General features: G+C 66.1%; 1 protein-coding gene across 13 annotated transcripts; it reads right to left on the reverse strand.

The window, feature by feature from the left end:
• Positions 1-97: 97 nt before the first annotated feature.
• ADAM15 (ADAM metallopeptidase domain 15) lies at positions 98-10396 on the reverse strand. 13 transcript variants are annotated; one of them, XM_047840679.1, is made up of 23 exons: positions 10207-10396; positions 8971-9077; positions 8290-8366; positions 7862-7940; positions 7615-7691; positions 7321-7525; positions 6119-6184; positions 5952-6020; positions 5704-5873; positions 5539-5623; positions 4971-5119; positions 4702-4876; positions 4333-4425; positions 3900-4204; positions 3621-3822; positions 3290-3367; positions 2800-2872; positions 2499-2637; positions 2044-2113; positions 1358-1429; positions 874-945; positions 494-612; positions 98-400 (listed from the first exon to the last, which is right to left on the reverse strand). In XM_047840679.1, exons 1-23 carry the CDS (start codon positions 10283-10285, stop codon positions 358-360), a joined length of 2604 nt encoding a protein of 867 aa, XP_047696635.1. In that variant the 5' UTR covers positions 10286-10396; the 3' UTR covers positions 98-357. The 13 variants fall into 13 exon arrangements, 11 of the variants coding, with proteins under 11 accessions (XP_047696635.1, XP_047696634.1, XP_047696644.1 ...); XM_047840678.1 differs by having other exon boundaries at positions 1358-1432; XM_047840688.1 differs by having other exon boundaries at positions 494-669; positions 1358-1432.
• Between the last annotated feature and the right edge of the window lie 209 nt (positions 10397-10605).

Genomic DNA, 10605 nt, shown 5'->3' on the forward strand with positions numbered 1-10605 from the left:
GGCCCGCCTTCGTCCGAGGTGGCAGCGCCTCCTGGCGGCCAGACATGGAACCGCAGCAGGGGCGACCCGGCCTTCCCACAGCCGACAAACTCCGAGGCGCGCTGCCCAGACCTCACTGTTTATTGCACCAGAGCAGGGACAGGCTGTGTGCACCTCCCTCAGCCCAGTCCAGCGCCCAGCCCCTCCCCAACCCCAGCTTCCATGGCGTGAGCGGGTCCCTAGAGTGCTGCTCAGCGGCCCGTGGCAGTGTCCGGGGTCCAGGCTCCGGCTCCCTCAGTCATCACGGGGGACTCCAGGGACTGGTCGGCCTCTTGAAGTCCTAGGTCTGGGTTGCAGGCCGGGAAACCTCAGCAGAGGTCAGAGGTAGAGCGAGGACGCTGCTGGGGGCGGCGGTGCAGGTCTGGGGTGCAGACGCCAAGCACAGAGATCAGAGGTGCCCTTTCCCCAGACCATTCGCCCCTCCCACCCATCCTCCGCGCCCCTGGTCGCCTACCTGGACGGTACCACTACGGGTTGGATTCCAGTTTCTGGGCCAGGCAGGTCACCCGAAGGGCGCCGGCTCTGGGGGTTGGCAGGCAATGGCTTCCTCGGGGGCGGGGGCTTGGCGGGCCCCTGTGAGTGGGAGAGAAGGCAGGAGGCTGGCTTGGGAGGGGATGTCATGGTGCCCACCTGGTTGTTGGGGAACACCAGCTTGTGGGGCCGGCTTCAGAGGTCACCTCTGTCTCCAAACAAACCTGTCACCGGTAAAGGGCACCAGTGGATGTGCCCTTAGGCACAGAGGGGGCATCTCACCATGGCCACCACTGCCACGGCTATTAGCACCACAGCCCTGGGTGGGGGAGAGGCTGTGCCCTTCTCTCCCCACACTGTTACCTTAGGGTGCCTCACCACCGGGTCAGCTGGCAGAGGGCGGGTGGGGGGATTGGGTCGGTCAGCCAGCTCAGCCTGGACAGAGAGAGGGGCAGTGCTGTGAGAGCACAGCCAAGGGCAAGAGGCATGCAGTGGTTCTCTTGAGGGGTTCAGGTCAACATGCAAAGTCAGCCAGGGGGCAGGAGAGAATGGGGACATGCGCACAGGGCTTGGGTGCCTGCCAGCAGAAGCCTCAGGGGAGGAAGGCACGGGTCAGAGTGGTGTCCCTGGCCAGCTGCAGTCCTGCCACTGACCACCAGATGGCGGTAGAAACCAAGGCAGGAGGCTCACCCTTTGCTGATTCTGGGGCTCAGAGTGTCTGAAGGCTGAGGGGCACCCCGGTGTCCTAATGAAGAGCGCCACTGGCAGGGGACCAGGGCGAGAGCTGCAGCTGGGCACCAAGCCTCCCACCTGCCCTGGGCGAGGGCGGGGCCTGGCCTGGATTTACCTGGAGTCTCTTGGGCACAGGGTCAGGAGGCAGCGGCCTGGAAGGGGGAGCCGGGAAGCCAAGAGCACTGGCCTGCTGAGAGAGCAGGAGGAGCAGACAGGCAGGGTGGGGGCGGGGTGGGGTAGGGGAGCACAGAGACAGATGTGGGCAGAGAGGGGTCAGTGCCTGCGGGCGGGGCAGCCAGGGCCCCAGGGGTGGTGGGCGCAGTGCATGCTGTTATCCAATTGTGTGCAGAGGGGGTGACGAGTGGTGGAGCTGGCATGCAGACCACCCCCCACACCCCTGCCAGGGTCTCAGGGGGCACTCACCAGCCCTCCTACCCACGGTGTCCTGGGCCTCATCAGGGTGTGGCACACCCAGGGCCCCTTCTGAGCACCACCCCCCTCGTCCTCCAGGGGCCCCTCTGGGAGCATCCGCAGACCCACCTCTCAAAGCCACCAGCTTGGCCAGCTCAGAGAGCTCAGCGGACCCTCCTCTAGGTGACTGCCCCTCCCCACTGCAGGCTGGACTCTGCTTCTGGGCCTGCAGCCAGGGGAGTGGGGGAGGGCTGGCCCTGACTCCTCTGGCTGACTCTTGGGCAGTGTGAGACTCTCTCTGAGTCTAGGGCCTTCAGTACCCCCACCCCAGGGCCCAAGCCAGACGCTTGGACAAGGTGGGGCCTCTCTCCTCTGGTATCCATGACTCACCTTGGCACCTGGCATCAGCAGGACCCTCTGCGGGGGTCCTGGGCATTCTGGGGGACCAGACTGGGCTGCCCTGGACGTGGAGAAAAGGAGGCAGGGGGCCCAGCCTCAGACCATGCTCTCCACCCGCACGCAACCCTTGAGTGCGGTGGACGCAGCCCCTTGGAGAGCAAGGGTTTAGCCCAGTCAGAGTGGGGAGGCGGGGACGGGGGGTGTGATGAGCCGGAGCAAGGGTCCCACTTAGCACAGGGGCTCCCCGGCTGCCCTCCGTGGGTCTCTGTGTGAGGTGAAGAGTTACGGGGCGTGTATAGAGAAGGGAGGTGTGGGGGGGGGGGGCGCGGTCCGAGGGGCTGGCGATCGGAAGCCGGTGGGGGGCGCTGCAGACGGGGTGGGGTAGGACCCCATGGCCGTCGTGTGCCACAGGGTGGTCGAGGGAGCGGCGGCAAGGAGCCTGGTACCTGTACTGGCAGCTGGGGCCTTTGAGCTGACAGAGCCGTTGGCGCAGGCGGGCACGGTGCCAGTAGCTGGCGCCCAGGAGCATCAGGGCCACCAACAGCAGGAGGCTGAGGGGCAGCCCTATGGTCAGGGAGCTGGTTGCTGTGGGGAGAAGGCGGGTGGGGCTAGGATCCTACACCCAGGAAGGGGTGGCAGGTGGGGAGGGGGAAGTGATCAGAGAACCCCAAGGGGTCAGGAAAGGGCGGGGGGGGGGGTTAAGGAAGCCACTGTGCCCTCTCCCCTCTCCCCCTCCCTCCCCCCCACCTCTGCTGCGGTTGGCGCAGTCCGGCGGCGCCCAGCCCTCCTCGCAGCGGCAGTGTCCTTTGCTGTCGCAGACCTAGGGGTACAGGCTGAGTAACGAGGGGCCCGTTCCCCTGTCCCAGCTTTTCAGGAGCTCCTAAGTGCACAACCGGGAGGTGTGCCGGGGTGATGGGATGGAGAGAGGGACAGTTTATCCACGGCAGACCAGGTGAAACCAAACTAGCCCTGTGAGCGCCTTCTCTGTGCCAGGCACTGTACCGGAAACTCCCACGTCCTCTCACGCACCAGGAACTGGGTACTATTATTCCGCCCACTGGATAGTCGAGGAGGCTGAGCTCAGAGAGGTTAATAATCTGCCTGAAGTCACACAGCTAGGCAGCAGCAGAGCAGGGGTCGGAAGCTAGGTGTGTGTGTTTCCCAGCCTGTCACCGTTCTCATCCCCGGAGGCTGCCTGCTCCCCACCCCCCCCCCCGTCTCCCCCAGGCCAGCTCACCCCGTGCCCATGGCACTTGCTTCGACATTCCTGCGCTCTCAGGAGACCCACGGGCTGACATCGACGGTCAATGCACACCTGCCCAGGGGAGGAAGAACAAAGATCAGGTTCTCACGAAGCTTCCCTGGCCCTGGGAGGCCAGCGCGGCTGAGTGGCGGATGGAGAAACGAGGCCCACGGGAGGACAGGACTTCGCTCGGGCCAAAGAGAGGATCTGAACCACCCCCCTCAGAGTCTGTGCCTTTTACACGGTGGACAGCGAGGCCCGGGCACTGCTCGCCGTGGTCCAGACACCCCTCCCCTCCTGGTCTTGCCCCCTTGGGACTGCTCACCAGGTCAGGACCACAGGCTGTGCCGGGCAGAGTCAGGAGGGGCTGGGCCACGTCATTGCCCAGGTCCAGGTGGACCCAGCTGCAGTTCAGCTCCGGCTGGGTCCCGTTGGCCTCCAGTATCTCCCAGTGCAGATCCCGGGCTGAGCCCCGCAGCGGCCGGGCCCGACCCCCCTGGCACTGGAGCTGCCCGCACATGGCGTCTCTGAGGTGAGGGAGGAGGTGCGGGGTCAGGCCGAGGCCCCCACAAACCCAGAGGAGAATCCAGGTTTCGTCACTTACTTAGGGGCACAGGACACGTAGCTGCCATCAGGGCTGCGTCCACAGCTCCCGAAGGCATTGCCTCTCGTATTGGCGGTAAGGAGGCAGCGCGGTGCGGCGGGCTGGGCCCCGGGTCCCCAGAGAGCCTGGCACTGCTGGGCATAGGAAGCGCAGCGCCCCTGCACGCACACAGCCTGGCCCCCCGCGCACGGCTCGCCGTCCCCCAGGCTGACGTCAGGAGGGCACTGGGGGCTGTCTCCCGAGCAGAACTCCGCGAGGTCACAGTCCCCTCTGGCGGGGCGGCACTGCCAGCTGGCTGGGCGCAGCTAGGGGGGTGGGGGAGGGTCAGAAGGGGTGCCGGGCAGGTCCAGCCCGGCCCTGGGGGGTCACAGGGACCCTTCCCGCCGTGGCCCCGGGCGGATGATCTGTGGCGGTCGGTCCAGTCTGTGCCCACCTGGCAATCCTGACAACAGAGCCCGCCAGACGCGCACTGTGCCCCAGGCCTCAGCTGGCAGGTGAAGTCATCGCAACAGGGGTCGGTGCATTCCTGGGGGCACGGGGGGGGGGGGGGCTACGTCAGGGCGGGCTGGGCCCGAGAGCCTACCTCCTCCCCTCCGCCCAGGGCAGCCATCAGAAGGACGCAGCGGCAAGTAAAGGCCAGAGCCCAACCACCCGCGTGGTGTCCCTGCAGGCAGGGAGGGGCGGAGAGGAGCGGGCCGGCCCTTGAGAGCCCACAAAGGGGCTCTGGAGGCTCGGAGCGGGGTAGTGAGCCAGGGCCAGGGCACAGGAGTGAGTGGGGCAGGGCTTCGGGCGAGGGGCTCACGTCCGGGAAGCCACAGTCACACTGCTCGCCCGGCTCCACCAACATATTTCCGCAGACCGCGGCCATAGAGGGCAGGCCGGGCTGCTGTTCGAAGAGGCAGCTGCCCATCCCCTCCAGGAGAGCCTCCTCCAGGGCCCGCCGGCTGCAGTTGCTGAAGTTGAGGCCTGGCAGGAAGCTGGGGACAGTGGGGGAGAGGTTGGGGCTGCAGCCACCCCCTGCCCCTGCCCCTGTCCCTGTCCCTGCCCGCTGTGCGTCCTGCAGCCACTCACTCTGTGGAGGCCTCCATGATGCAGCTCTTGGCCGGGGCCGGGCCCGGGCAGGGGCAGCTGTTCCCTGGCAAGTCGTGGTCCAGGCCCAGGCTGTGGCCCAGCTCGTGAGCTATGGAGGACGCAACCCCCAGGACGCTGGTGGAGTGGTCCTGGCATTGGGGAGGGGACACCCCAGGTCCAGCACCAGCCTGACTCTCTTGTTCTCTCCTCATCTGACCTCTTGGGCGCTCAGCCTCCCTCCTTCACTGCTTCTGGAGGAGGAGGAGAGCCCGGGCCTGGGTGGTGGGAAGGCTTAGAGCTCGCTCAGCTCTGTTCCTGTCCCTTACGTGTGGCCCTGGGCACTCGCCTCTGTTCTGTGGGCCTCAGCCACCCCCTCCTCCCCCGCGAGGTGCCCTCACAGGTGAAGCCCCCATGTAACGGTGCCGTGACAGCAGGGGCCACGTCCTACCCGCCGTCCTCCCCCCCCCCCCCCCCGGTCCCACATCCGCGGCTTTGGGGTAGGTAACTCGGTGGGGTTGGGGCGGGGCACGTGGAGGAAGCGACATGCGAGGGCCCCGGCATCGCTCACCATGTTCACACCCCCCGAGAAGTCAGGAGAGCAGATGGAATTCTGAACGGCCATGCCCACCGCGGGCCCGGAGAACGAGGTGGCACTGTGGGATCGCAGAGCCACAGGTCAGCCCAGAGCTTCAGGGCCGCAGGCGGGGAGCTGGGGCGCAGCCTGGGGTCTTACGTCACGAGCTGGGCGCTGTCGTGGGGCAGTCGAGGCAGTAAGTCTTCCCGCCGCCAGCGCAGGAAGTTGTGGAGCGTGAGGCCGGGGTCCCGGCTGATCTCCACCAGGTCTCGCTGGCGCCAGGCCTCCAGGCCCACCAGCGCCACCCGGACGTTCAGGGGCCGGAAGAACTGAAAGAGAACGGGGGCTCAGGAGAGGGGTCCCCGCGGCCACAGGGCCGTCCGGCTGCTGCTGGGCCCGGCACTCACGGTGTCCAGGAGAAAGGCCACCTTCAGCATGCGGGTCAGCAGGTACTGGGAGTCCGGGTACCTCTGGACCTGCGGCTCAAGAGAAACGACCATGAAAAGGAGCAGACGCGGCGCGGGGCCGGGGGGGGGGGTGGGGGGGGCAGGACACGCGGCGCCTGCAAGCTCACCTCAGAATGGTCGGCTACGAGCACCAGCTCAATAACCTTGGTCTCTGCCACCACGTCCCGCCTCCGCTGAGGACAAGAAGGGGTGTCAGGCACCCTCCTCACGCCGGGGCCACACGGGGCTGCCCGAGCTGTGTCTGCTCCCACCCTGTGTGCTCCAGCGGAGGAGAGCAGAGAGCCCGTTTCACAGAGGAACCCCTGAGAGCCTGAGAGGCCAGGGACTTGCCCAAGGTGGACCGAGAAGTAGGTCATGAAGCTGGGAGTAGAGCCTTGCTTCTCTGGCTCCAAACTCAGTACTTTTCCTGAACTAAAAAAAAATAACACTAGGGGCGCCCGGCTGGCCCAGTCGGATGAGCATGCGACTCTTGATCTCGGGGGTCGTGAGTCTGAGCCCCACACTGAGTACAGAGATTACTAAAAACCACCAAAACAATAAATAGGGGGCACCTGCGTGGCTCAGTCGGTTAAGCGTCCGACTTCGGCTCAGGTCATGATCTCACAGTTCGTGGGTTCAAGCCCCGCGTCGGGCTCTGTGCTGACAGCTCAGAGCCTGGAGCCTGCTTTGGGTTCTGCGTCTCCCTCTCTCTCTCTGCTCCTCCCCCCACTCAAGGTCTGTCTCTCTCTCAAAAATAAACGTTAAAAAAAACCACAATAAATAAACTTTAAGAAGTAAATAATAAAATCATAGCCGACACCGTCGTATATTTACCTACCTCAGGCACAGTTTAAGCACCATATAGATACTTGATAGATAGATGGATATAGACTCGCTTAAGCTCCACAGTAACCCTAGAGAGTAAGTAGCTTATTCTCCCCAATTTCTAAATGAGGGAGCTGGACCCATACCGCTTTATGCCTGGTGACTGTGTGGTCTGTAGCCAAGCACTGTCCGCACACGGGATCATACGGCCCGTGAAGAGTCTGAGTCAGGTCCCTGCGTCTAAACCCCGCACATGTCATTTAGTGGTTGAACAGCTTTGGGCAAGTCACTGCCTCTCTCTCTCTGAGCTGCTTTTCTAACAAAGACGGAGCTATTGCCGGCCCGAACCTCCCAGGGTTTCGGGAGGAGGAGAGCAGATTATGTTCACACGGGGCCCGGCCCAGGGCAACAGCTCCTTAGAAGGTACTGGAAACAGAGATCTCTGAGGGTCCGGGGCCTGGCCCTCAGGGACAACAGAAGCCTGGCCTCTTGCCGTCATCCTCACCCGACGACTGCGCATGTGGCTGTGGCGCCGTCCCCGGGGCCGCTCCCGGGGAGCCCGCGTGGCCACAGACGCCTGCCAGCTCGACCCACAGGTGCGGCCTGGCAGGAGGAGGTCTCGGGTCCGGGAGACGATGGGGGTGCCTCGCAGGTCCCCGGGCCCCAGCTCCAAGGTGTAGCTTCTCTCGGGGGACAGGACCACCAGACCCCTGGGAGGACGCAGAAGTCAGAAGACCGCTCAGCTCCACGCCTCACAGCGCCTCGCTCTCTCCACCCCGGTGGGATGCGCCCTCTGTACCTGAGCGCTGAGCAGGTGCACACCGACGCCCAGGAGCCCACGTGGCCCCGTACGGCTCCCTGGTAGCAGCAGCTCTCCTACAGCGGAGAAAGGTCAGTGCTACCCCGAAGGCCAGGGGTGGAGCCCAGGAGGCTAGCTAGCCTGTCGGTGGAGGCTGGTGAAGGTGCACCCCGCATCCCGTAGGCATGACACCCTCCATCTGGCCCCTGGCGCCGCCCTCGGGCCGGAGACAGGACACCGGACTCACCAGAGTGTGTCCCTCGCTGACCACACGGGTGCCGTCGGGCTCGTACCATGTCAGGTGTGGGCGGCCCGGGACCAGCTCCCTGTGGAGTGAAGAAAAACGGGAGCAATGGCAGCTGCCTCCCAGGGCGGCGCGGCGACAGCCTGAGGTCCAGAGGTGGTGAGGGGTGGCTGGGGGCCAGGGTTCCCCCCGAGGCCGCAGAGCAGAGCGGTCGGTCCTAGTCTGGGTTTTACCACACACTAGCTGTGTGACCTTGGGCAGGTTATGTAACCTCTCTGTGCCTTGACTTCTCCATATGGAAAATGAAAACACCAACATCATAGTATTTACCTTATAGGGTGTTAGAAGGATTAAGAGAGTTCGAGCACTTAGTAAGTGTCACGTGCGGTTGTTACCTGTGCTGTTGTTGTCGTTACCGCCGTCATTGTTACCTGTTCTGCAGCAGCTCCAGGGTTTGACTCTCACCGTCCAATTCCAGTCTGACCCGCAGAGCCTCAGGCAGATTGGTCTGCGGGCACCAGAGGGTAGGTCACCTCCCTGGCCCCGCCTGAAACTCCCATCAGTCTCTAACCAGAAAACCTCAGACCCTTAAGAGAGTACCAACGATGAGGTCACTGGGGGGGGGGGTCCCGAGGGAGGGGCCAGGAAGCCCTGCCCGGCCTGGGGCATTGTTCTGGGGGGCTGTGTGCGAGGTCAAGGAAGGTATCTGAGCCGCCCCTTCTCGGCTTCCTGCCCAGAGAGGAAGCATCATGGAAGAGCTGGCGCACGCCCCAGCCCTTCCTCTGACTCAGCGTTGGAATTGGGGAGGGGGGCGCCTGGTGAGGCCCTGACCTTCCCCCACTGAGAAAACCCGAACAATGAGACCCCGAAGGCAAGTCTGGCCTCAGGGTCTCCCCAGGAGATGGACGGGGTCGGGTAGGGCGGGGCTGAGGCGGCAGATGCGTGTTGGGGGAGAGGGGATAAGGGAAGCCAGGTGCTGGGGTGTGACCAGAGGGGCAGCCAGACCTGGGGTGGCCGTGCCACATGAGGTCCACTCGCCTGCTCCTCAGAGAGGGCTGGTTATGGGGGCGGCAGGGACTGTGTTCTGTGCTTGAAGGGACAGGGGGGCTCACCTGGAGCATCTCCGCTAGGCTGAGTGTGGGGCTGTCTTGAAAGATCTGGGGCTCCGAGTGTCCACCCAGGGCCCTCTCTGGCCGTGTCTGCTCCTCCACAGGGCCACCTGCAGGGTCCCCAGGACACCCCAAGAGAGTGCTGAGCGAGCCAGCCCCTGGCACTGGGCACAGCCGGTGCCTGTGGCCACTCAGGGCCCTTCTCGGCTGAAAGGACTCCTGCACTGCATTCTGGGACTTAAAGGAGCAAGCCCCAGGAGAGGGGCTTCTCTCCACCCCTCACTTTCACCCCTACCCCACCTGCAGGTCCCCAGGGAAAGTTCAGCTTGTCCCGCCTGGGGCCCCCTCCCTGTCCCCCCAGGCTCTCACGGGGAGCCCCCTTCCCACTCCCTCCCAATCACCCCCCCCCCAGGAACGCCCCCTCTCAGGCCCGGGCGAAGCCTTGTGGCCCGGTGCCCACTCGCCCTCCCCTTTCCTCACATCGGAGCTGCGGGAACGCCCATCTCTGGGTGCGCAGTGCAAACACCCCTCCCTAAACATCCCTCAGACCCAGCCAGGCACACCCGCTCGCCACAGCTCAGCTCCTCCCTGCTCCCAACATCCCCCCCCCCCCCACCCCCCCCCCCCGGCCCCACAACGGCCCTGTCTCCTCCGCACAGCCCACCCCCGCCTGCCATCCCAGCCCGTGGCCAGAGACGCAGCGGGAAGTGAAAGTTCCTAGGAGGAGTTGGTGTCAGCCTCTTTCCAGGCCGACTCTCCGCCCGCCCCCCCCCCCCCCCCGCTCCTCCCGAGTCCCCACCCGCCAGCTCCGCCAGGTTTTTGGTGGCATCAACACGGGGTGAGGGGCGCCGTGACCGCCCGGGCCCTGGATAAGGAAGAGTCCTCTTCGCCAAACCCTCCGGGCCGTGCCCACTCGGCGCCCTGGCACCGGGCAGGATGGTCGGCTAGGCCCCAGAGGGGCGAAGACGTCAGTCCTGGGGAGCAGCGACCGTCTCCCACCATCCTGAGGGGGCGCTGGGCCGGGCCCTTTGGTGCCCGGCACCGGAGCCTGGAAGTGTCCGCGGGGACCGCGCACAGGATGACCGCGCAGGGGGACCGGCATCCCCCTCCATCGCCCAGGACATCGGAGCAGGGCGGGCCGCGCTCTGGCCAGGGGTCTCCCCGGGTCTCCGGCCGACCCCCAGTGCCTCCCGACTTCCCCGTGCCTTCTTCCAGTCTGTCCCCGGGCCGGGCACTCACCTCGATCCGGGAGCGTCCGGGAGGACAGGGGGCTGCCTGCGCCCAGGAGCCCCAGGGCCCAGAGAAGCGCCAGCCGCATGGCAGCGGCGCCCGGGGCCGGGCGAGGGCAGCAGGTGCTGGGCCGCGCGCCGAGGAACCGCGGCCGCCGGGTCTGCCTGGCGCACCCCGCCGCGCCGCGCCGCCACCAGGCCCCGCCCCGTCCCGCCCCCGCCCCGGGGGCGCAGGGCCAGGCCCCGCCCCCGGGGGAGCCGCGGCTCCGCCCCCGGAGGGCCCCGCCCCCGCCCGCGACTCCGGCGGGGCCCGCGCGGCTCGGCCCCGCCGCGTTCCCGCTGCTGCGCGGGGTGGGAGCCGAACGAGGCCCGGTCCGACCGGCTTGGCCGGCGCGCCTCCACCCGGTCC

This window comes from Prionailurus viverrinus, chromosome F1 (genome assembly GCF_022837055.1).
Source record: "Prionailurus viverrinus isolate Anna chromosome F1, UM_Priviv_1.0, whole genome shotgun sequence".
In the NCBI taxonomy this organism is placed as follows: Eukaryota; Metazoa; Chordata; class Mammalia; order Carnivora; family Felidae; genus Prionailurus; species Prionailurus viverrinus.